Source organism: Lolium rigidum, chromosome 3 (assembly GCF_022539505.1).
Source record: "Lolium rigidum isolate FL_2022 chromosome 3, APGP_CSIRO_Lrig_0.1, whole genome shotgun sequence".
NCBI classification, from domain to species: domain Eukaryota; kingdom Viridiplantae; phylum Streptophyta; class Magnoliopsida; order Poales; family Poaceae; genus Lolium; species Lolium rigidum.
This window is the reverse complement of record NC_061510.1, coordinates 229,775,564-229,801,342: the sequence shown is the minus strand read 5'-3', so window position 1 is coordinate 229,801,342 and position 25,779 is coordinate 229,775,564. Positions and strand designations below refer to the sequence as shown.

Here is a 25,779-nt window from a genome sequence, read left to right as displayed (position 1 = left end):
CGGAAGACGATGCGATGAGGACGATGATCGGTCTCTCTCGCCGACAAGTTGGGGCCACCAGACGCGCGGGAAGTTTCCTCAACGTTTCGCGCGCTTTCGTTTCGTCCGGAGTCCCCGAGCGCTCCCCGGGGGGCCGGGGATGGCGTGGGCTCGCCGGATGAATTTAGACCCAAATCCGGACGAAATCGAGGAATCGGGGCGCGACTGGACTGAATAACGACGTCCGGATTGGAAAAACGTCGCTCGGGGGCCTAGTCGGGGAGACGAGTGGAGATGCTCTTATATTTGGTTACTGAATACTCCACCAGACATCACTTGTATCCCTTTGGTTATTATATATAATAAATAAATAACGGTTTTGCTACGTCTCAGTTAACTGAGATTTTATTAAGTCTAAGTCACTTACAAAAAAGTGCTTGAGTTGTACTTTTCTGTTAAAAAAGTGCAATTGCATTTTTCTGTCAGAAATGTGCAACTGAACCGAGTTATATTTTTCTTTGAACTGTAGTTGCACTTTTCTGAGTTGACTGAGAACTTAAAAAATCTCAGTCAACTGAGATACCCTCAAAAAACCTAAAAGGAATAAATAAAATGAATATAAATGGTATTGAAATACGTCATCGGACTGCTGGATATTATACCCTTATTATCCAAGCAAAACAACACTACACCGGTCCACCGAAAGCATTGAACTGCAGAATATACATGACCTTTCTGGGGCCGGCCTTTTCCACATGTTCAAAAGAAAGATTGTTTTTCAGCTCAATCAGGTACTCGCTGCATCAGAATATACTCCCAGATCATTCCTCCATCAGAAATCCTGTCAATTGTTGTACTCGCTGCATCTTTCGCCCCAAGAGCCGTTTGCTGTAGATTCCGCCGATTAGTATCAGACCACTTACACTTATCAAAACATTTTTTAAACTGTTCGTCACTTCCTCTCACATCTCAAGATCTCACTAGGCGAGCTTCACTTCCAGTTCCCACACACGGCTCCCCGTTCCCCTGCATCCGGCGCCGCCAAACCCTAGCCCGCCCGAGCCAGCCGGAGGAAGAGGCGGGACGGTCGCTATGGGGTGGGCGGCGCGGTTCCTGACGGCGGTCTCCTTCCTCGCCGCGGGCGTCCTCTTCGCGCCGGACGCGCTCCTCGGCGCCAGCCCCGGCCGCCCCGCCGCGGGCGTTGCGGCGGCGAGGCTCGCCCACCTCCTCTGCTTCGCCACCGCCTGGGGCGCCGCGCTCTGGGTCACCTTCATCGGCGGCATCGTCATGTTTAAGTAAATACCGCTTGATCCCTGTAAGTTGTTAAACCTTGTTTGCGTGCGGAATTAACCTAGGTTACCTACCTCGATTGATATTCCGCTTTGTGAGATTTTGCACGTGTTCTACATCAGCTTCAACTTTGGTAGGTCTCCACCATGCTCGAATTGCAACGTTATTTGTGACAAGCAACACTAAATTAGTGCTAGAGTCCCATAGCTCCTCAGCAGCTTATCTTAACTGCTACTCCCTCCGTTCTCTTTAATTGACTCAGATTTAGTACAACTTTGTACTAAATTTGAGTCAATTAAAAAAGAACGGAGGAAGTAGTACATTTTATGATCTCTTACCGCAAAAATTATCACATATATGTATACTTGGCTGGACAAAAACATGCCCTGTTGGGAAGGACACCGGCAATTTACCATCTACAAGCTCTCATCTAGATATTGAACAACTATAGTTGTTTGGTATCTAGAGAGCTTGTAGGTGGTAATCATTCATGAAACATTAGCTGCAAGCCTGTAACAACTTAGGTTATCCTTTGCTAGTATATAACTTGTAATTCTGAAAGAATCTATGCTATTCGGCTTCTACAAGAAAGTTAGGTTGTTTACTTAGACTGTAAGATGCATTTTCAGAGCAATACAAACGCAACATTGTTCGTTAGATTGTTCAACTGCGCCTTCATTGTTGCGGGACCTGCAACCATGAGCTCAAAGTTTGTTGTTCTATTACCAAAATCTGTTACAAAGAAATTGACATTTGTTTTGGTCAAATCTTTTGGATTATGAAGGAATTTGCCAAGGCACCAGTTTGGGAATCTACAGGGCAAGATGTTCCCAGCCTACTTCATGTTGATATCAGTGTGTTCAGCCATATCGGTAGCAGCATTTGCATACCTCCACCCATGGAAGACAGCTTCAACTATTGAGCGTTACCAGCTGGGATTCGTTCTTGCGGCCCTTGGTTTTAACCTCTCCAATCTTCTGGTCTTCACCCCCATGACCATCGAGGTTAGCTCCTTTATTCATATTCTTTAGACATGTTTACATGATTACATTCAGTTTTTGCCTTCCATTACTTCTACTTACAGATGAAAAAATTATATTGTATCTGAGCTAGGTAACAGTTGTAGCGGCTAGTATATATTGCTGGATCTGACATTGCATGCTCTCTTGGATTAACTATTCATTGCTACAATCGCAGGTGCATCTGAAATTCCTTTTGTGATTTATCATATTTTCAGTTGTGACCAAACAAAACTAACGTGGTAGTTGGTGGCCATAGTATCATCGATAGCACACAATAACACCATGTCATTGAACTGCTCAGTGTCCAACAGAATATCTTTTGTTTAGTTTGCGATATGCTTAGCAATTTAGCCTTGTAAAAGTAAAAAAAAAAACAATAATCGTTCTAGATGTTGAAAGTTTTAATGTTTTTGCTATTATCGTAATGATTATTTTAGCTATGTAGGTACACTGAGCAATTAGGCAGAGTGTTTCCAAGAAAATATGTCCCCACAAGTAGACCTTTTGGACACCTAATACATCATAACCCAGAGTTCGTCGTGTATAAGTTTGCCAATTTTACCGTTTGCTGAAAACAGCTGTAGCATGTGGTTTACAGTTTTACCCTTGTCATGAACTCAAAAGAACCTATGCCCTATGCAACTTTACTAGCGACTCTGCTCATCTTTAACAGATGATGTTGAAGAGGCACAAGATCGAGAAGGACCTTGGCATCGGCAGCGAGGTGGGTGGTTCGAGGAATTCCGACGTTGCGAAGATGAGTCCCGCGCTTGCGGCGATGAACAAGAAGTTCGGGATGATCCACGGGCTGTCGTCGCTGGCAATCATCATGGCGTTCGGCAGCCTTGCCATGCACTCCTGGCATCTCGCCAGCAAGCTCAAGCTGTGACTGGGGCTGAAGGTCAAGTACCTCCATGAGTCCATGTTATGACCCCTCTTCTCAGCGGGTGGAAGGAGCTTATTATAGTCTAGGTTGATTAGAGCTAATGAAAGAGTCAGTGTGCAAACTCTGAACCTGCGTGATGTGGCATTTGAGGGTAATAAAACAGAGTGCATGGAGTGTCTCCCTGATTCTAGGCGAATTTCACGAGAGTCAGTTTATCTTTGCAGATCATCGCCTGCGTTTGAAGTAGCCCTGGAATTGCCACGAATTGCATCTAGATAGTAGAAATATCATGCTCTGATGATGCTATCACAATAACATTTCAGTGCGATCTAATCCTGCCGCCGCCAGTCTTTCCCCCACCTTGTCCCGCTCGCTGCCGTTGGCCCTTGCCGAGGTGGCGGTGGGCCCTGCTGCCGAAGGTGGCAGGGGTGCTCCTCCTCTCTGGTGGTGTTGGCGGAAGGTCTAGGCGGATGGGGCGTCTTCGGCCGGCTCGTCGGTGCACGGACGCCGGAGCGGCGGCTCCGGGAACGTGGCGTGGCGGCCCGGGGCCAACGCGCCCCGATCTAGTGGTGAGGCGGGCCGTGGCGGTGCAGTGCGGGGATGGCAGGGGCACCGGCGTGCGGCGCGGGGGTTGCCGAGGCGCGGCATGCTGCCTCGGTGGTGCAGCGGAGCGGGTTGTGGCGGGGCATGGCGACGCGCACGGGCCCAGATGCGAGGCTGCAGGGGTGGACTGCGGGGCGGTGGCCCTGTGTGTGCTCTGGGTGGCATGGTAGCCGCGGAGGTGCGAGGGCGGCTGGATCGGGGAGCTCACGCTGCTGCGGCCGATGGCTCGAACTTGGACCTCTGTGCTGGCGTTCGTCGAAGCTCCCTCTCTGTGGCGGTTGGCGGCACCCGTGGCGCTCTCCTCGGTGAGCTTGGTCGGCAGTAGTGGTGCGGCTCGGCTTTTCAACCCCATGCGGTGCGGGGTGGTGGCAGCGGAGCTTGCTGAGCTCATTGGTTTGGGTGTGGTGGCGGTGGTGGTTTGTGTGCGGCGGTGGCACTGCTTCTGCACATGAGGTGTGTCTGCGGAGTGCGGGCTAGCAGCGTTACGGTCTTCGTCTCGCCGTCTGGCCGCGTGAGGGTGTGGTGGCTCGGTTGCTCTGGGTGAAAGCCTGACCGTCTATGGATGTCGTCATCCTTCTTAGGGGGCAATCGTGGAGCTCTCCGACCTTCGCTGCCCTCGGGTTCACGTCTTCTGGTGAAAGACTAGATCCCGCGGGATCGGACGGTGGCGTCGTTTCTGCATCGTTTCCCCTCTTGAGGGCGTCGTCTTGAAGTTGGTGTTCCCCTTTACGCACTCCGGCGGTCTGGACACACAGGACATTTGGGTTGGCAGGAGGTCAACTAGTGATGCGGGTGTTCCGGGTGGAGGTTGAGAGGCAATGACGATGGTGATGAGCAAGGTTTGGTTGCGGCAAGGTCATGTTAGTTGGTTCCGTTCCGGCGTGCCCGAATGTCTTCGTGGTGTTCTCCTCTTGTTGTGAAGTCGAAGCTGCCCTTGGGTGGTGTACGATGCCACCCGAGGGGCGGTCCGGTGAAGGTCCTATTCGGCGCTTGTCTTGCTCATCTCCTTTTCGAGGCTTGTCTTCAGAATCGGAGCTACCGGTCTCTCCTTGAAGAGCCATCTGTTTGGCATAGGCCGAGCTTCTTGTAGCTTTTGTGGGTAGCCAGGGTGGCTAGGTGTGCCTTTGTGGCGGAGCGTGTGTGGTTGTGGGTGTGCTTTCGCACTGTTATTGTTCGTTTTCATCGGTTTTCTTCTAAAAACCAAGCATCTTCTATTAATGAATGGATGAGCCAAAGTTTTTTCCTCCGTTAAAAAAAAACATTTCAGTATGCAACACAGCCCTGCAACGACATTAATGAATGGATGTAAGCTGGTGCGACGACGCACAGGCCCAATATGAAAGTAGGCCGACGGGCCTGATTCGCCTTCTCTCCCACAAAGGCGGCGGATGCACATTCTCAAATCCAACCGAAACCAAACTGATGCCCTCCACCGTCGCCGCCGGCGAGGCCTCCCAGTCATTCTCCTCCGCCGTAACCACCCCCGACGGCTGGCACCCCCGCACGTCCGAGCGCCGCCTGCTCCACCTCCTGCACCACTCCTCCCGCGCCCGCCGCCGCCCGCTCGACCTCCTCGCCTTCGCCGTCCGCCACCGCCTGCACTCCTCCCCGCCCTCCCTGCACCACCACTTCCTCACCGCGCTGCTCCTCCTCTCCTCCCCGCCGCCTCCCGCGCTCCCTCTCCTAAGCCTCCTCCCTCCCGACCCGCCGCCGCCCCTCCCACTCCTCAACGCCGCCCTCAAATCCCTCTCCGCCTCCTCCCCGCCGCTCGCGTTCCGCCTCCTATCCTCCCTCCGCCGCCTTCACGCCCCCGATCGCCTCTCCTTCCTCCCTCTGCTCGGCTCCACCCCCTCCTTCCCGCTCCTCTCGTCCCTGCACGCGCTCCTCCTCCGCCTCGGCTTCCTCTCCCACCACGCCATCTCCCTCGCGCTCCTCAAGCCCTACCCTCTACCCCACATACAAACCCTGTTCGACGAAATGCCCCAGCAGAACAAGTGCGCCGTCGCCTACAACACGCTCATCACCGCCTACCTGAAAGCCAAGGATCTCTTCGCCGCACGCCATCTGTTCGACGAAATGCAGCGGTTCAAGCGCTCCAGGAGAAGCGTGGTGTCCTGGAACGCTATGATCGCGGGGTGCGCGTGGTGCGGGAGGGACGAGACGGCAGTGCGGTATTTCGAAGACATGGTGCGGGAGGGCGAGGTGGCGCCAGATGATGGGACACTTGCCGCGGCGCTGCCTGCTTGTGGGAGGACAGGGAACGCTGGTGCCGGGAGGTGGGCACACGAGTACGCATCTACAACGGGTATTTTAGATAGGTCGGTGTATGTTGCAAATGCGGTGGTTGATATGCATTGCAAGTGCGGTGACCTTAACAGCGCCACAGAGGTGTTCCAAGGGATGCGACAGCGGAGCGTGGTGAGCTGGAACACGATGATCTCAGGGTTTTCATTGAATGGGCAAGGGATTAAGGGGATTGAGCTGTTCCAGGAGATGGTGAGGTCTGGAAAGGCTCCCAACGCAGTGACTTTCCTGGGGGTGCTTAGTTGCTGTGCCCATGCTGGGGCGGTGGATATTGGGCAGGGGATCTTCCAGAGTATGCAGTCAGACCATGGGATTGAGGCGGAAATCGAACACTATGGGTGTATGGTAGATTTACTTGGAAGGTCCGGTCTTCTCGAGAAGGCGCATGCACTGATTCAAGAGATGCCAATGAGGTCTAACGCTGCAATATGGGGATCGCTTCTAAGCGCATGCCGTTCCCATGCTGGGCTTGGCATTGCCGAGGTAGCTCTCAAAGAGCTTATTAGTCTGGAACCTTGGAATTCAGGGAATTATGTGCTGCTGGCCAATCTTTATGCACAAACAGGACGGTGGGATGAGGCAGGGGATGTGAGAAAACTGATGAGGAGGATGAGTGCTCACAAGGAGCCAGGGCAGAGTCTAATAGAAGAACCAAGTTCAAGTTGACAAAATATGTGCTCGTATTATGAGTTAACTCTGAATATACACCTACAACCAAGCGGGTAAACAACAGAGAAGACCTATAGGGGAAGGCTCTGTGCATTGGCCAATCTTATCAATATCATGGGATGTGGTATTTACAGGTAATCACTTAAGCTATATTTTTATGTTTCCAGCTTCTTCAACATTTATTTAGGATGGTGAACTGAATAGGTGGTAGATTTGTTCAGTGCTATTTTCCTATATAGTTATACCCAGTGTGGAATACATTGTTATGGTTAGTTCAAGACCAATATAGGCATTAGACAGTAGGCACCTCAATTCTCTTATTTCAACGGTGGGAGCAACCCCTGTGGTATTTATTAAGAGAGTGGCCTAGCACACCACCTCATATGCTAGCCAATAAGCCCCCAAGTCTTTCTCGTAGGCACCTCAATTCATATGATATGCAATCAATTGGCTTATTCGAAATTGGAAATCTCACAACATTACACAACTAGCTGACAAGAACAAAGAAATGTGAATAATGCCTTCTATCCTGGAGTGAGTATACGTGTAGTTTGCCACAATCAATGGTGATATTGATGGTTTAGCAGTAGCACATCTATGTTTAATTTAATTTCTGAATGTTATGTAGCTGCGATCTAGTCCTTATTTCCTTAAGATGAAATCACACTTTAATGGGCATATTCTGATTACTTTTACCAATGTTGAATGAAGCCGCGTATCACAAAGAAAGTTGAATGAAGCATGCGTATATTAGTTTTTTGTTTTGGTTTTGAGTGTTATTACTTTTCAAAGTGTTGAACTAGCCCATCTTCTCAAATGTAAACAGAAATAGTATGAAGTGACCGTTTAACCATGAGATAGAGTGGCAAAGGATCTATCTGGAAGACTTTATTTCATTTCCATTTGCTAGTGATCACCCTGGAAGTTATCGTGAAATTTGAATTGTCTGATAAAGAGTTATTTGCCAATTTTCTTCTGGAGAGTTTGGTATAAGAGTCTGCAGTTCTGTAATTGCCCTCTCCATGCTGCAATGTAGCTTAATAAGAATTAAGAAATAAGTATGTGACCTCATTGCTCCAAATATTTGTTCGTGATATGTATTGGTTGGTTGCGTGATTTTCGAACATCAAACGTCACAAGATATATTGGAAAAGTGGACTAACTTGAGTGCTGGAAATTTTATGATAGCTATAGTTGTTCGTTCAATATGTATTGCATTTGTCCAATTCAGTTTGCGTATTATATACTTTCAGCAAAGCTTACTTATTCCCGAATATGGCCAACTCCCGAATAAACCATATTCTTCAACATATCAGTGATATACATCTGCTAAAATTGTTTCTCAGAATATGTCCCTCTATTGAGCTAATCCAACTATTGACAAGTTACTCTCCCATATTTTCTTTTTACTAAAATTCTATGCCGAATTGCTGATACTCTAAATGCCTGGAGTAGAAGCAGTTCCCTGTCAACCTTGACGTGTATTATGCTTCCTGATATCAGTCTTTTCCTTTATGATTCGCCGCATTTGCTTAAAACAATGGTGTCTTTTCCAATGTTTTAAACAAATTAACATATATCAGATTCTTCATGTAACGAAGCACACGGAACAATGGGAAATCTTAAAATAGTGTTCTTAGTATCAGAAGAAGGGGAAATGTTAAAACATTGTTCTTCTTAGTATCAGTACTGAAGGGCGGGCCTGGTGCAGCGGTAGAGCCTCACCGCCTGTGACCGAGAGGTCCCAGGTTCGAGTCGCGGTCTCCTCACATTGCACTTCGTGAGGGTAAGGCTTGCCACTAACACCTTCCCCAGACCCCGCACAGTGCGGGAGCTCTCAGCACTGGGTACGTCCTTTTTTTTTTTCTTAGTATCAGTACTCTCTTTTTTCCCCATTGTATTTTGCAAGAGTTTGTCTGATTCTGGAATCACAGTCACATGATCCTGCTCCTTGATAGTTTTATATTTGTATGCGGGCCCCCCTATATAGCACCAGAAACATATTGCTTACAATCTGTAGCATTTCAGCTGTTCTCTCTCAACTGATGGTTAAGTACCTAATTAAGTTTAAAACTAGACCCTTATTTTATCTTTCTAAAGCATAGTTGATGGATTTGAAAAACCAGACTTATGAAAGTTCCAGTGCAGGAACTCTCACTGCTGAGACTACAGTTTATGGTGTGTATGCATACATCAGTTTGGTCGCTCTTTCAGCATTTTACTTGCGGGCACAAAATTTGACGCTGTTAACACGTACAGAATGGCAAACGCAAAGAAACAAACTTTCACACAGAGACCTATACACATTTCGGGCCCAGCACCAACCTTGGCACTTTCCTTTTGTGGGCTCCTCTAACAGGGACAACTCGAAATGATAATTTTAAGTTCCCAACAAAGGGTAAAAAAAATCAAGAGATGCTGCCTAGAACCATAGGAAATTTCCGGTATTGGGCCTTGTGTTTTTGTCCCTGCCTTCTCTTTTCCCTGCTCCTTGAAATTTGTCTCCCCACTGATCTTAAAAACCGCAAAAAGGACATGGAAGAACCATAAGGGGGAGGAGCATGTGTTGATCTTCTCCTTTACTTCCAAAAGCCCTTTTTACACCCAGCCGTCCGTTTTTATGTATCGTGCTGTCAAATCTGAACCACGTATGATTGAATTGGGTATTTTTATGCGTGGCATCGATGTTGCTGACATGTGGATCTATGTCTCTAGAACCGTAAGTTGAAATCATATTAAAGTGTGTTCCCTTAAGGTCAAAGACGTTGTACTAAAATCTATGGGATTAAAATATATCACACAAATATCCTCCAGGATGCTGCCGAGAGAGTTAACAACATTGATCACACAAATATATATTTTTGGGTATTCCTTTTCGTTTTTTTAATTTGATTACTGAAATATCCCATAGCTTTCTAGATTACAGTACAAAAAATCTTTTGAAGGGTGAAAAAAGTATAATGTCAAGCTACGGATTTATCTAAAATCTACTTGTATAAATACTTGGGAGTATCGTATGACAGATGTAAACGCATCTGTGTACTTGACATTGGGTGCTCATCTCCTTGGCCAACATGTCTGTGCACTATACAGTTGCAGCTGCATAGGTTTATTGGCACTTGGCAGTGTCCCAGATACTTTTTTTTTTACTGTAACTACGGCGGGCATAAGCCAGCCTGAACATATATTCAGCCAAGTCTCAAGTACAGAGTCAAATTACAAGTTTGAAGGAGAAAGGAGAAAACAGAAATAACACCGCTAAGCCTAGCAACTAAGCATCCAACAACAATGGAACAGACCAAGAAGAGCAGGAAGGGGTGTTGAAGGATAAGCCGAAAGGATCTTGAAGTCGAGGCAGCGCAAAGAAACGAAACTCGCTTGCCCTGCAATTACTCTACACCTTGAAAGAACTAGGAGCATCGCAGCCATTGTCGAAAGGCATCCCACTACCGAGGTCGTGACGCGACGCCGAGAGCCGCAAACACCACAGAAGGGCAGAGTTCCACCAAGACAGTCGCTGCACATCCTCATGGCCTCGAACTAGGAAGGTCGCAACAGTCGTCGAAGGGCATCCCACTGCCAAGGTTACATCGCGACACCGAAAGCCGCCGACATCACCGAAGGGCAAAGTTCCACCGAGACGAACTCCGCACTTCCTCTTGCCTCCGCCATCACCGAATGAGCAAGCCTGGGCACAACACGAGGCAACGAGAACCTCATACGCCATCGAAGGACGACAATCACCGAGACTGACCTCCAAGCATCCGGATACTATCCCTCCCTAGTTGCCAACTGCATATACTCTCTTTGCTTGCACAATCACATCCACATGCATGCAACCCACCTTTGGATTCTCTCTAATCCGCTCTCGTTTTGATGCGTTTCAGGTCCCCACAAATGCTTAGGAGGAGGCACTGGTGACTGGCGGCATTTCTTTCTGTGTGACATTGTTTTATCAGCGCTTCACCAACTTGCTAGTACTTGTTTACTCCCAGTGACTGTATGCTCCCCCGTGTTGCCACGGAGTGGAGAGGACCACATACAAAGCCTCCCCTCTCCACGTCTGGGGATCGACATCGGCTGTTGCACGGTGCAGGTCGGCGGCGACATCGGAGGCCGGCGGGGGCGAGACAGCTGTTGACCTGCCTCTGCTCGGTGCCCCTGGACTGTTCCAGGGAGCAGGTAACCTCTATCGGCGATATGGCTGCACTCACAGAGGATCCACTGGAGGAGATATGTACTCCTAAACCGGTGCCACATCAAATTCTTAATCTGCCACAGGTATCATTAGATCGATTGAATATGAACAATCATTCAGTACTAGTAGTGTAACATATAACCTTTAGCTTTGAAAAGAAGATTTGGAGATTAAAGTGCTGTTATGGCATCACAATTAGCAGTAAAGCACTACTAGTATACCTACCAGCATATATAATGTATTCCCAGGTCCTTTCATTGCCTTGGCGATCTTATTTGATCACATTGTAGCTTTACCGTGAAAAGATTATCCATTAAGAGTGTGAAAAGACTTGTTGTGTTTGCTATTTTAGTGTGGCTTTAATCATAGGCATTTTGCTGGTTTGTACGAAGCAGGGCGGCAGCTGCGTGTTGATCTGCGGCAAATAAAGAACATGGAGAAAAGTTGTTGAGCGGGTACCTGGGACCGAATTAGCCCAACAAAGGAGGTATCTGGAGATGCCCCCATCATTGTAAGCCAAAGCATGGAAATGGAGCTGCTTTTTTCCAGTGAAAGTTGGAAAGTCCACGCGGTTAGTGACAGTCACTGCTCTGTCTTGGTTGAATTTGCTAATAGCAAAATGTTAACAAGAATGAATACATGCATATAGTAGTACATTGTATTTCTGTTGGCCACCTTGGATTGCATGCTGTCGACAGGTACTCTTACTGTTAAACTGTGAGTTTCAAAATGTGTATAAAAGATAGTTTATACACATTCTTGATAAAATGGTCAGATGTTATCTTCATCCAACTTCATTTCCAAGACAAATGTGTATTTGACAGAGTATAAAAGAAACAGCACTCCGCCAGTATCAGGACTTCCTTTAACCTGGTTAATAAGCTGCTCTTCGGTTTTAGGAGCCTCCAATAATCATTGAACACTATAAAATGGAAAATTGTTTTACTCCCTTCCCTCCCTCTGCTCGGCTCCACCCCCTCCTTCACGCTCATCTCGTCCCTCCACGCGCTCCTCCTCCGCCTCGGCTTCCTCTCCCACCACGCCATCTCCCTCGCGCTCCTCAAGCCCTATCCTCTACCGCACACACAAACCCTGTTCGACGAAATGCCTCAGCAGAACAAGTGTGCCGTCGGCTACAACACGCTCATCTCTGCCTATCTGAAAGCCAAGGATCTCTTCGCCGCACGCCACCTGTTCGACGAAATGCAGCAGTTCAAGCGCTCCAGGAGAAGCGTGGTTTCCTGGAACGCTATGATCGCGGGGTGCGCGGGGTGTGGGAGGGACGACATGGCAGTGCGGTATTTCGAAGACATGGTGCGGGAGGGCGAGGTGGTGCCAGATGATGGGACACTTGCCGCGGCGCTGCCTGCTTGCGGGAGGACGGGGAACGCTGGTGCCGGGAGGTGGGCACACGAGTACGCATGTAAAACAGGTATTTTAGATAGGTCCGTGCACGTTGCAAATGCGGAGGTTGATATGCATTGCAAGTGTGGTGACCTTAGCAGCGCCACAGAGGTGTTCCAAGGGATGCGACAGCGGAGCGCGGTGAGCTGGAACACGATGATCTCAGGGTTTTCGTTGAATGGACAAGGGATTAAGGGGAATCGAGCTGTTCCAGGAGATGTTGAGGTCCGGAGAGGCTCCCAATGCTGTGACTTTCCTGGGGGTGCTTAGTTGCTGTGCCCATGCTGGGGCGGTGGATATTGGGCAGGGGATCTTCCAGAGTATGCAGTCAGAGCATGGGATTGAGGCGGAAATCGAACACTATGGGTGTATGGTAGATTTACTTGGAAGGTCCGGTCTTCTCGACAAGGCGCATGCACTGATTCAAGAGATGCCAATGGGGCCTAATGCTGCAATATGGGGATCGCTTCTAAGCGCCTGCCGTTCCCATGCTGGGCTTGGCATTGCCGAGGTAGCTCTCAAAGAGCTTATTCGTCTGGAACCTTGGAATTCAGGGAATTATGTGCTGCTGGCCAATCTTTATGCAGAAACAGGACGATGGGAGGAGGCAGGGGATGTGAGGAAACTGATGAGGAGGATGAGTGCGCAGAAGGCGCCAGGGCAGAGTCTAATAGAAGAACCAAGTTCAAGTTGACATATGCGTGCTCGTATTATGAGTTAACTCTGAATATACACCAACAACCGAGAGGGGAAACCACAGAGAAGACCTATATGGGAAGGCTCTATGCATTGACCAATCTTATCAATATCATGGGATTTGGTATTTACAGGTAATCACTTAAGCTATATTTTTGTGTTTCCAGCTTCTTCAACATTTATTTAGGATGGTGAACTGAATAGGTGGTAGCTTTGTTCAGTGCTCTTTTCCTATAGAGTTATACCCAATGTGGAATACATTCTTGTGGTTAGTTCAAGACCAATATAGGCACTAGACAGTAGGCACCTCAATTCTCTTACTTCAACGGTGGGAGGAACCGCTGTGGTATTTTATTAAGAGAGTGGTGAAACTTGGGCTGCCTAGCACACCACCTCATATGCCCCCAAGTCTTTCTCCTAGGCATCTCAATTCATACGATATGCAATCAATTGGCTTATTCGAAATTGTAAATCTCACAACATTACACAACTAGCTGACAAGAACAAAGAAATGTGAGTAATGCCTTCTATCCTGGAGTGAGTATACATGTAGGTTGCCACTATCAATGTTGATATTGATAGTTAGCAGTAGCACATCTATTTTTAATTTAATTTCTGAACATTATGTAGCTGCGATCTAGTCCTTATTTCCTTAAGATGAAATCACACTTCAATGGAGCCGCATATCACAAAGAAAATTGAATGAAGCATGCGTATATTAGTTGAATGAATCCACGTATCACAAAGAAACTTGAATGAAGTGTTATTAGTTTTTTGTTTTGGTTTTGAGTGTTAGTACTTTTCAAAGTGTTGAACTAGCTTATCTTCTGAAATGTAAACAGAAATAGTATGAAGTGACCATTTAACCATGAGATAGAGTGGCAAAGGATCTATCTGGAAGACTTTATTTCATTTCCATTTGCTAGTGATCACCCTGGAAGTTATCGTGAAATTTGAATTGTCCGATAAAGAGTTATTTGCCAATTTTCTTCTGGAGAGTTTGGTATAAGAGTCTGCAGTTCTGTAATTGCCTCTCCATGCTGCAATGTAGCTTGATAAGAATTAAGAAATAAGTATGTGCATGATTTAGTAGACCCATTGCTCCAAATATTTGTTCGTGATATGTATTGGTTGGTTGCGTGTATTTCAAACATCAGCCTCACAAGATATATTGGAAAAGTGGACTAACTTGAGTGCTGGAAATTTTATGATAGCTATAGTTGTTTGTTCAATATGTATTGCATTTGTCCAATTCAGTTTGCATTATATACTTTCAGCAAAGCTTACTTACTCCCGAATATGGCCAACTCCCGAATAAACCATATTCTTCAACATATCAGTGATATACATCTGTTAAAATTGTTTCTCAGAATATGTCCCTCTATTGAGCTAATCCAACTATTGACAAGTTACTCTCCCTTTTTTCTTCTTACTAAAATTCTATGCCGAATTGCTGATACTCTAAATGCCTGGACTAAAAGGCAGTTTCCTTTCAACCTTGACGTGTATTATGCTTCCCGATTTCAGTCTTTTCCTTCTTTATAATTTGCTGCATTTTCTTAAAACAATGGCGTCTTTTCCAATGTTTTAAACAAATTAACATATATCAGATTCTTCATGTAACGAAGCACCCGGAACAATGGGAAATCTTAAAACAGTGTTCTTATTATCAGAAGAAGGGGAAATGTTAAAACATTGTTTTTCTTAGTATCAGTACTCTCTTTTTTCCCCATTGTTTTTTTGCAAGAGTTTGTCTGATTCTGGAATCACACTCACATGATCCTGCTCCTTGATAGGTTTATATTTGTAAGCAGGCCCCCTATATATCACCAGAAAATATTGCTTACAATCTGTAGCATTTCAGCTATCCTCTCTCAACTGATGGTTAAGTACCTGAGTTAAAACTAGACCCTTATTTTATCTTTTTAAAGCATAGTTGATGGATTTGAAAAACCAGACTTATGAAAGTTCCAGTGCACCGACAAAAGCTTTTGTAAACCAGACTTATTTTGTCAGTTTTGTAAACTTGCTAAACTCCTTAATTAACAGACTGGGTCAAATCTTTTGCCCCCATTCCGGAAAAAAAATCCAGTGCAGGAACTCTCAGTGCTGAGACTACAGTTTATGGTTTTTATGCATACATCAGTTTGGTCACTCTTTCAGCATTTTACTTGCGGGCACAAAAGGCTCCTGGAAGTTACTAAAGATAGGCTCTGCATCATTGTAGCATTCAGAAGGAAATCTGACGCTGTTAACACGTACAGAATGGCAAACACAAAGAAACAAACTTTCACACAGAGACGTATACACATTTCAGACCCAGCACCAACCTTGGCACTTTCCTTTTGTGGCCTCCTCTAACAGGGACAACTCGAAATGATAATTTTATGTTCCCAACAAAGGGTAAACAAAATCAAGAGATGCTGCCTAGAACCATAGGACATTTTCGGTATTGGGCCTTGTGATTTTGTCCCTGCCTTCTCTTTTCCCTGCTCCTTGAAATTTGTCTCCCCATTGTTGATCTTAAAACCGCAAAAAGGATATGGAAGAACCATAAGGGGGAGGAGGATGTGTTGATCTTCTCCTTTACTTCCAAAAGCTCTTTTTACACCCAGCCGTCCGTTTTTTATGTATCGTGCTGTCAAACCTGAACCATGTATGATTGAATTGGGTATTCGATGTTGCTGACATGCGGATCTATGCCTCTAGAACCCTAAGATGAAATCATATTAAAGTGTGTTGATTAGAGTGCTGCAGGAGAGCGGGTTCATACATATTGTTCCATCCCAGTAGGATCTCTTTGCTAAGCAGCCAAACAAACAGATAGGATTATCACACCGATCACAAAAGCTCAGCTGCATTTGCATCATCAACGGGTGCAAATTAGGTATGAATCAAGAAACGTTAAGACATGAAAGAGGATGAAATATGTACTCTCTATTGATCTAGGGGCACACTTTAGATTACCTGTTACGAAGGATACTGAATGCAGAAGTGGAGTGTTACAGAACGATGAAAACTGATGGATGCAGGATACAGAGGAATGGTTGGAAGTCAAAGAGCAGTCCCTACTGAAGCAACGCGTTCTTGCATCTCATCAACAGTTTGGGGGCACCTTGCGCAAAATATGTAGTGTAACACTGTCTACAAAGTCACCCTGTTCTGATGTGGCCACTAGCCTGCAAGCTGCAAGGCTGCTTAGTATTACTATAATTTACCTAGAGATTTAAGATTGAATCGCTAGAACCCCAACTTTCTTTATAGCGCTTGTACATATGCTCGTTAAAAAAAGACAGTTCAGAGAATGGGTACAGCTAGAATGGTTGAGCTTTATAGCGGAGAAGAAGAACAAAACCACTGAATAAAAAGTATGGGAGGTAGAGAGAGTACCTGACAGGGTGAACTGATAAGCCACAGATCATAGTACCGCTGCAGGATTATATCGAGTCTGGTAAGCCAATCACGAAAGAGATAAGAGCATCTCCAGCGGCCGCGTCCCCCAAATGCAGCCCCCAAACAAAAATTTAAATAGTTAACATCGTCGCGATCGAAGTAACCGATCGAAATATTGGACGCGCGATCATGTTACAGACTGGTGCGTGCAATCTAAACATAAACTAGAAGAAGGGGTTCAGTGAGGCTGACGGCGCATCCTGAGTCGACGTAGGCCCTTCGATCACGATGACCTTGTCGGTGTGCCTGCTCCATCGCCGACGTCGAGGCAATCGCCGATGCAGATGCTGTTGACGCAAGTGTACGACGCGCCTGCTGGTGCCGGCTCTTGCTCCGGGTGTGGGGTTGCTGCCGCTGCCTCAGCCGCCGCCATTTTGGCTTCGATGTCGTCGAAGATCATGCCTTTGTAGAAGTTATGCGCCGCCCGCGTCCGGGGAGACATTCTAGCTGTCGACGCGGTCAGCAGGGACATATCCTCCTTGAGTTTCTTGAGCTCCATCTTCTCCTCTTGCATCTTGAGCAGCGCCGCCCACCTTTCGTCGGCCTTTTTGTCGTGGGAGAGCAGGGTCGAGGAGACCTCGGCGAGACACTGTGTGATCGACGCGTGCGTCTTCTCGGTCGCCGCTGCGTCGGCCAAGGCGGCCTTGGAAGCCTTGTTGCCGATAGGGGTGCCCTACCGATGTTGCGAGCGGCGCATCCAGATCAATGATATTTTTCCCCTTCGACAACGAGTGACGGGTCGACCGCCATTTCTCGTTCATTTTGAGCTTGCTATAGCAATGCATCAGCGCGGAAGACTTATTCCCTTCTGAGTGCTTCTGATACATCGCCATGGCGTGGTCGAACTAATCAAAGGAAGCGCAATCAGATCGAGATTAAACTAGGCGCTAAAACTTTTCGTAGAAAGAGGCCTACCACATCGCTGACGTTTGTGACCCTCTCGCCTCTGGTCTCGACCTCGTTATGGAACCCATGGAACATGTTCACCGACGCCTGGATGATGGCCCATCGCGTCGATATTGCCTTTTGGCTCCTCTTCATTGTCATCTTGCGGTAATCCTTGTTGACAAGTTTGCGCTTATCGAACTCCATCTTGATCCTCGCCCAACCCGTACTTTTGGTTGGCGCCGATGATGGAGTCATGGCTCACCGTCGACCACGACTCGCAGAGACATTCATCCTCCAGAACCTTCCACTTGGGGCCTCGTGTGCCCGAGGCTGCCTTCTTCTTCCTCATGCCGGCGGCGTCAACCTCCACGAGGTCGTCTGCATCCTCCGCGGCATCCGCGACGTCCTCCACCCCCTCGTCCCTCCCCCCTCCTCATCCTCCTCACCACCAGCACCCTGGAATTCGAGTGGACCCCTGCGCCCAGTAAACGGTGTGCCGTCCGCACCGAGGCCTGGCTGGCGCTGGATCGCTTGGTCGTACGCCCTGGGAGTAGAACACGATGTTGGGGTTGAAGCCGCCATGCGGCAGCGCATCCTCGTACCGCGGCGACAAGTTCGGTGTGACGCAACCTGGAGCGGCATAAGGGCCGTCGTTGAAGAAGCCGGATGTCGACGGGGACACCACTCCGAGAATGTACGCTGGCCCCGACGTACTACATGGGCTCGCGTTGGTAGCAGCGATACACGCGACCAGCGCCTTCTGGTGCGCACGCGCCACCTCTGACTTCTTCTCCTGCTGCACCACCCGCTGTCCCCTCCGCTCCGCCGTCGACATCTTGCACCGCAGACAATCTTGCTCCCACCTGTCGTCGATCCAGCCTTCCAGTTTCTTCCTCGCAGTCGGCGCCTTCCACGTCTTCGGGAACGGCGCCTTCGGCCCTTTCATCTCATTGCCGGGCGGCTTGGTGGCCGCTTTCTTGCCATTTTTTTGGGGCCTGTCGGCGGCGCCATGGATGGGAGAGGGTAGCAGCGGCGGGAGGGAGAGAGTAGCGACGGCGGGAGGGATAAATTAATCGGCATGAGAGGCGGTGAAATCTTTTGGGAGGGAGAAATGCGCGGCGGGAGAGGCGCGATGTGGCAAGAGAGGGAGTCGAATTTTTATGTCTCGCTGACGCGCCGGTCCCGTGTCTGCTTGCCTCTCCCCTGTGGACCGGGACAGACTCGGTGCGCCGGACATCATATTGGGCTGCGTCGGACAGAAGGAGGCTTTGGGACGCGCGGCTGGAAACGGAATTTCGTTCGGTGTCTCAGATACCTTTGGTGAACGCTTTGAGGCGCAGCTGGAACTAAGAAGGTGGACTTGCTAGTCAACCAGCCCGGCATACGCGAATGGTAAAGCTTAGCTTGGCTGTCGCAGCCACCGTGGTCCTTCTCCACGGTATCGCTTCTTAATTATATGTCCACCTAAGGCGTAACCAGTCTTTGATAGTACTGTACTGCGAATTAGTCCGATGGTTTGTTTCGTATCGGATCACGATATAGAGTGTTTACCCTAAATTAAGCGCCATGGAGTTCTTCTCCACACTAAACTGAACGGCGCGGCATTTTGTTCCTATACACAAGGCGCAACTGAGCTCGGCTGGCTCGGGTGTGCCGGCAACGCCCCTGGTCGCAGTACTGGGAGATGCATCATTCAGCACCAGTAAGAGCCAAGAATTCCCGGAAAACAATACTGAAGACAATAATTAGACAATATTTTCATATAAATAATAAAATATATGTCTCAACAAGCAAATAATAACACAAGCCTGAGGCAATTGGATTCATAACTAGATAACTGAAGGTGCTGGTAGAATTCTAAGGTAGGACATACTTACTGCTCCCTCCTCCTTTCTCCGGACTTGGGACCGGCTATACCCATAAGTATTACACTTTTCATGATATAGGCGGAGTTACCTACCCTACCAAATAAAAAGTACAAGTCCATACAAATTTAGGTTTAAAAACATTACAAATGAAGTAGATAAAAACTGCATTTTTTCTTTTTCTTTTTTTCAATTTTTTTTGGATTTTTTCTTTTCTTTTTTTGGAATTTTCTTTTCCATTTTTTTTTGGATTTTCTCCTTCCTCCTTTTTTTTGACACAAGATAAATCTGATAGTATTTGTGCGCCCATAGATCAATCACCAGGTTGCAATTTCCAAGCCCTTGCAGTTAACTTCCTACAAAATAAACCAGCATACAAGATAAGCATAATGACTCAAAATTTAAAAAGAAGAACCAGATTAGACTACATAAAAGGTTAAGATCTAGTTATTTGCCAAATTCTTAACAAAACTGGGGTGTGTGCATCTGTCAAACGACATATGGCCATGAAGATTACAATCATGCTGGTTTTGTCATTGATTGTAGCATATCTTGCGCTGCCACTAATATATATAGCAGATTTTTTTCAAATCAACCCACTCTAGTAACTAAAAAGGACAGAGTTGTACAATACATTCCCTTCAACACATTTCAAATAGATTGAAACTAGTATCATCGCTGTCTATTTACAGAAGCACACAATCTCGATACCCATTCAAATTATCTACTAGAGCTCTTTTAGGAAATGTACAATCACAATAGATTGAAACATTTTACGTGCTTAATGTTAACACTATCTAGACAAGGCTGCTACCAAGACCTTATTATAAGTGTAAGGGTTTATGCAGTTCGTTGTGCATTGCTAATAGGAGTATAATAAGCTAGTAAAACAGGCAGCTTCTAAAAAATCTTGTCGGTCCAAATTATCTTATGTAGAACACTTATGACTGTAAGTTATACAAGGTGAAATATGGCCTCTGACTTGACATCAGTCGACTAAAACTAGAGGAAATAACAATAGTACAATACCCAATGGAATATACACAAGACTCAGATCAACTCAAATTTGCTTATAGGATGAGGGCGTCAAAAACGTTTGTACCGAACAAAGGAATAAGATGAAATGCGCTCTTTTGTCAGAAATGTCAAGCGGCCTGGGTTCTTCCTTTTGCGGAAATAAAAGAGGACAGCCTGCCAATGGACGCAAACCATTGACCGGACACCCTTGATGCCGTACGTGCACCCACCGAACGAACAACATGCAGCCAGGCCGAAGCCAGCGTCGCGCGCCTGCAGTGCGGCGGCGCGTGTACGGTATACTTAAACGTGTCGTATGAGACTCGGTCGCAAAGCATCCAATCAATCCATCCACGGCCGAACGAGAGGCAGATAACTAGCCTGAGCAGGAGCGGCAGATACCTAAGAGATAACTAGCCTGAGCAGGAGCGGACGAGTGTGCCAGCGCAGAGGGCCACGACCTTTCTAGGGAATGGTGTGAACCTAAGAAGATAATAATCTGTTAAACGGGAGAGTGGACTAATGGAACCGGGCGGCATGTGATCCTGCACCAAGTCAGCTTCTGATTGGTCCAGTTTTTTTGCGTGGGGTCCACTGCTGGAATGGGTGCTGTCCATATACAGGTACAAAACGACAGTACATACGCGTGTGGGCCCTCTATCCTCTCCCCCGCCCCATCGTTCCCCATCCTCTCCCCATCACCGCCGCGCTCGGCTCCTCCCCAAGCTCGCCTGGACGCCACGTCGACGCCGCCCCGTCCACGCTGACGGAGCCGGCGCCGCGTCCGTGCAGCAGCAGCGTCCACGTTCGCCACCGCCGTCCCGCTAGCGCCTCCTCCTCCTTCCCTGGCCACCGGCGCCGGCCTCCTGGATGTTGGTGCGGACCTCCACGTCGTCACGCGGGACGCGGAGCGCCGGGCCACCGTCCGTGCAGCAGCAGACAAGCGGCCTATGAGGCTGCGGCCACCGCGGCGCGGCACCCGTACGCGAGCGCGCCATCGCCAGGATGTTCCTGACCCGTTCGCGAGCACGCTAGGGCCTCCGCGTCGTCGTCGCCGCACCGTTCGCGAGCACGCCTGCACTCTTCTGTCGCACCCACCATGTCCGCGTCCGCCCCGCCGCCCGGCCCGCGCTTCCACCACGCGGCCACGTTCGCCACGTCGGCCGCGGCCGTGGAAGGAGCCGGGGTGGAGCAGCAGCACGGTCGCGCCGCCTATGCCGCGCAGCTGCCCCGAGCTCGGACCCGCCGTCACGCGGGACCCGCCTGAACTGCCCCATGTCAAGCTCGTGCGCTGGCCGAGAGCGCCACCAATCTCGAGCCGCTGCGCCGGATCTCCTGCCGACGAGGGCGCCGCCAGCCATGCCGCCAGTCTCCGCTCTGCGGCCGTGTATGGAGGCGCCGTTCCGGACCTCGAGCAGGCAATGGCGACCTCGAAGCAGGGCTGCTGCTGCCACGCCTGCGGTTACAGAGAGATAGGAAAATTTTCCACTTCTCTCTCCCATCATCATGTCTCGGGGCCCACCCTATGTATTCTATCCGTATCCATACAAATGCTCAGCTGTTGTATGGGACCTACCGCACACTTGGACCAATGATAGCCTGATTTCTGCTAGGAGCATGTGCCCGCCGGTTCAACCATGCATTTTCCGTTAAACGGAAAATGCATAGTCCATGTACATACCACATGCCTTCTCAATCCATATGCCGTGGGGTATTCATTACTGCCAGTCGTAGACATCCAGATCTTCACCATAAAGCCCTGGTATCCACAGCGAGGATATCTCTTTCATGCCCTCGTCCAGCCACATATGTTGCAGATTACCCAACCCCTCAACACACCTCAAGCTTGGGCAAAGATCTATATGCAGTTCCCCCACCTGAGGAAGGTTCGACACCCTCTCTAGGCTGTCACATCCCTGGATTACAAGCGACTCAGAGAGGAACGGGAGATCCTCCACCACCTTCAAGCAGCTTGCTCCTCTTATCCCGAGCTCTTTCAAGCTGGTGGCCTCCTGTCCTAGCTGTCGTGGGAGAGATCTCAGCTTTGGGCAACCCTCAAGTCCCAACTCCTTCAAGCATGGCAGCAGCTGCATCCCTGGAGACGGGGCTTCCCCCTTTTGTATCCCAGCAGATCCATCCTCTCCCCTTTCCGCTGCCTCTGCATCTCCCTCTTCAACAAAGGACCACTCCTCCCAGTTGGGCATATCCGTGATGATCAACGATTCGAGCTTGGGGAAAGCAACAACCGCATCCGTGGATCTGCGATTATCCCTCCTGCATCCAACTAATTCGGGTCCAATCTTGGTAACTGCTGCTGCTCCATCAATTCTCAGATATCTGAGGTTGGGCAGCTGCCCAATTGGTGGAAGATGCACACATGAATTGCAATCTATGAGTTGCAAGTGCATAACTGAAGACACCTGGGTGGTACCAAGCCATGTGGGATACCTCCGGCCAAAGAATCCTCTGATAAATAGATCTTCCAGGTTCTGTGGAGGGATTAGCTGCTCAAAGATCTTCTCAATGTTGCTAACATTTTCTTCTGAATATGGTTCATCTGTACGTTCGGTGCAGAACAGATTCAAAACTTTGAGATGTTTTTTCTCTATCAGCAATGAATCTGTACTGTAAGGAGTAGCCCTTTCCAATTTAATCATATCAAGCTTCCTTAGCTGTGAGAGATGTGCCAGCTCCTCCAACTTCCATCCATCTTGTATTTTACCATTGTCACCTCCACCACCAAGAGGAAATCCTTCCAAATCATTGAGGAACTCCAATTTGCCTGCACCCACTGGCACCTGATTTATGGGTGTATCTTTCAGACCAAGGCGCCTTAAATTGGACAATTGAATGATTGCCAAAGGAAGACAGTGCAGAGCTTTACACCTTTGCAAGTTCAATATCTGAAGATTTATGAGGCAACCGATGGACTCCGGAAGACAAGATATTTCTGTACCATCGAGATCAAGTAGTCGTAGATGGATCAAACTTCCAACACAATCTGGAATGTGTTGTACCAGTGAGTCACTCAGATTCAAAACACGAAGATACGGAAATTTCATGAAAAATGTATTGTCAACTCTCCATGGCTTCATATCAGTCTGGAAGGTCCTCACCTTAAATTCTCCATGATCCATTCTAGGTAACACTAATAAATCCTTCTTGGGGATAGCAGTAAGGCGTCGCATTTTTGACATACTGCTAACCATTAATGATTCCGGGTCGCCAACAAAACATTCTTCTCTTGATAAATAACAAGCTAGATGCCTTAAGACGTCATGCACTTTGCATCTCGCATGGTCAAAAGATGTTTCATCTGGTTCGAGAAGATTCCGATGGATTAGCTCATAGTAGTACTCTTCTGCTGTATCTTCTAGTAGTTGCCCTCGTTGTTCCTCTACAAAGCCCTCAGCAACCCATAATCTGATAAGATCATCACGGGAAATTACAGCATCTTCAGGATACAATGCACAATAAAGGAAGCACTGCCTCAGATGATGTGGTAACTCATTGTAGCTCAGATATAAAGCTCCTTCTATATCATCAGGAAGTTGGCTCTCTGACCAAGCACCAATTAATCTCAAAATATTTTGCCACTCATTTTCTGTTTGATCTTTACTTGCCAAAACACTCGCAATGACCTTGATGGCAAGTGGGAGATAGCCACATTTACGAACAATCTCGATTCCAGTGCTTGTCAGATTGTGTACTTCTTTCTCTGCAACAATATCCATGCTCTTCCAAAGTAGCTCCCATCCCACCTCTTCTGACATTAGATCAACTTTATGGGTATGCTCTGTATGGATATTCATTGCAATTCTAACATCTCGTGTGGTTACTAAAATCACTGCTGTATTTGCACTACACAATGGAGTCTTTAGTAGATCGGTCCATACATTAGATTTCCACACATCATCTAGAACAAGAAAGAAGCTCTTGCCATCAATTGTTTCTGCAATCTTGTTCTGGAGCTCTGCTATGGACTCACCTTGCTCTTGATGCACCCCGATATTTCTGAGAATCTCTTTTAGAAGATTAACTTCATTGCACTCTTGAGAAACACAAACCCATGCGTGTTTGTTGAAGTTTCCTTTTATTTTTTGATCATTGTATATTTTCTGGGCTAGCGCTGTCTTTCCAACCCCTCCGGTACCAACAATAGCGAGCTTATAATTCTTATATCCCTTGTGGGCAAGCACCAAATCCACCAGTTTTCTGCTAGAATGTACAATCTCCTTTCCCACAAGGTTGGGTTGTACAAGCTTGGAACTTAATCTCTGTTTGGATGTTGAGCCTTGGCCACAAGGTGCTATACCGGGATGTAGAAAACTGTTTCCATGCTTTGAGAGCTTCTCAATTCTTTTGTTGAGGTCTCTGATCTTAACAGCAATTTCATGACGCCTCTGAATACCAGGAAAGCAAGATAAAAACGAGATGTCCCAACATGGATTTGATTTTCTAGATGATGATGTGTGATCTCTTAGTAGCTTGCTTCCTTCAAATCTGGCCGAGTCAACAATATCATCAGCATCATACATAGCATCTCTTAGCTCACTGATCCAATTTTGAACTGCTGACTCATGTATCATCCTTTGCTCGGCATCATAAAGGAAGCATTGTATTTGTTTTATTGTTCCCTGCAATTCTTCGAGCTCTTCTTTTACACCGAGAATTAGTACGGCATTCTCCACAATGATTTCTTGCAACTTTCTGATGCATGATCCAACCAAAGGATCTAATACAGCTGCCATCAGACCAACAGAACTTGATGAGGGATATCTATCAAGTAGCTTTCTTCAAATTATGACGAATTTGTTGGCTGGCAATCAAAACAAAATGTGTTAAGATTGCTTGAAAACTAACAAGGTTAAACTAAACTAGTTTTACAACAGCCACATACATTGTCATTTACTTTTGCAGTTACAGTTAAGTAAATTCGAATACTGAAGATAGGGACCCCATCTTTTGCACCGCATGTATACCTGTAGCTGTCCAGAACAGTGGAGGAACTAGCTCTGAAGTCTGAACTTATACAAGATGGAACCATGTTCAAAGCCTACCCAGCTTATTACTTTCTCGCATGTTACTGCAGTAGAATATCTTTTTGAATTCAGTGGTATGGTTAGCTGGTTGCCCTTTCAACTTTTATTTGTCATATTGGTTTTCTTAGTAGATAGGAGGTTCCGCAGTTGGAATGTTACCTGTCCTTGTACAACCCAGGCAGTACCTAGTACCTCAAGGCCCTGGTGCTAAACTCAAAATTAGGCCCAACGTCTAAGAAATGCCACTATCCAAATTAGACATTTATTTTTATATCATATGACTGGAACATGTGTTTTTCTTACAACATTAGAAATTCACGCTAAAATAATAAGCACCTTGTCCCTCATGTTCATCATGTTCGTACATTGAAATAAACATGAGATTGATATGAATTTTGATTAAATGTGGGCAACACACCCCACTGGCATCATGTGCTTATATTTTGTTTGTTGTATGCCAATA

At 47.3% G+C, this 25,779-nt stretch overlaps 4 protein-coding genes across 4 annotated transcripts; 3 read left to right on the top strand and 1 right to left on the bottom strand.

Annotated features, from left to right (window-relative positions):
- The first annotated feature begins 1,071 nt into the window (after positions 1–1,071).
- On the top strand, positions 1,072–3,364 carry LOC124699069 (transmembrane protein 205-like). Its single transcript, XM_047231439.1, has 3 exons — positions 1,072–1,274; positions 2,054–2,273; positions 2,965–3,364. The coding sequence occupies exons 1-3, from the start codon at positions 1,072–1,074 to the stop codon at positions 3,178–3,180; spliced, it is 639 nt and encodes a 212-aa protein (XP_047087395.1). The 3' UTR covers positions 3,181–3,364.
- Positions 3,365–5,202: 1,838 nt separating this feature from the next.
- On the top strand, positions 5,203–6,924 carry LOC124701150 (pentatricopeptide repeat-containing protein At1g09190-like). Its single transcript, XM_047233198.1, has one exon. The coding sequence runs from the start codon at positions 5,203–5,205 to the stop codon at positions 6,748–6,750; it is 1,548 nt and encodes a 515-aa protein (XP_047089154.1). The 3' UTR covers positions 6,751–6,924.
- Positions 6,925–11,902: 4,978 nt separating this feature from the next.
- On the top strand, positions 11,903–13,049 carry LOC124696142 (pentatricopeptide repeat-containing protein At1g09190-like; the record flags this gene model as incomplete). The annotated part of the gene is given in 2 exon segments (XM_047228912.1): positions 11,903–12,550; positions 12,552–13,049. Coding segments are annotated over 2 exon segments (1,146 nt in total), but the record flags the coding sequence as incomplete, so codon positions are not given.
- Positions 13,050–21,992: 8,943 nt separating this feature from the next.
- LOC124696141 (putative disease resistance protein RGA4) lies at positions 21,993–25,080 on the bottom strand. The gene has a single exon (XM_047228911.1). It carries the CDS (start codon positions 25,023–25,025, stop codon positions 21,993–21,995), a length of 3,033 nt encoding a protein of 1,010 aa, XP_047084867.1. The 5' UTR covers positions 25,026–25,080.
- Between the last annotated feature and the right edge of the window lie 699 nt (positions 25,081–25,779).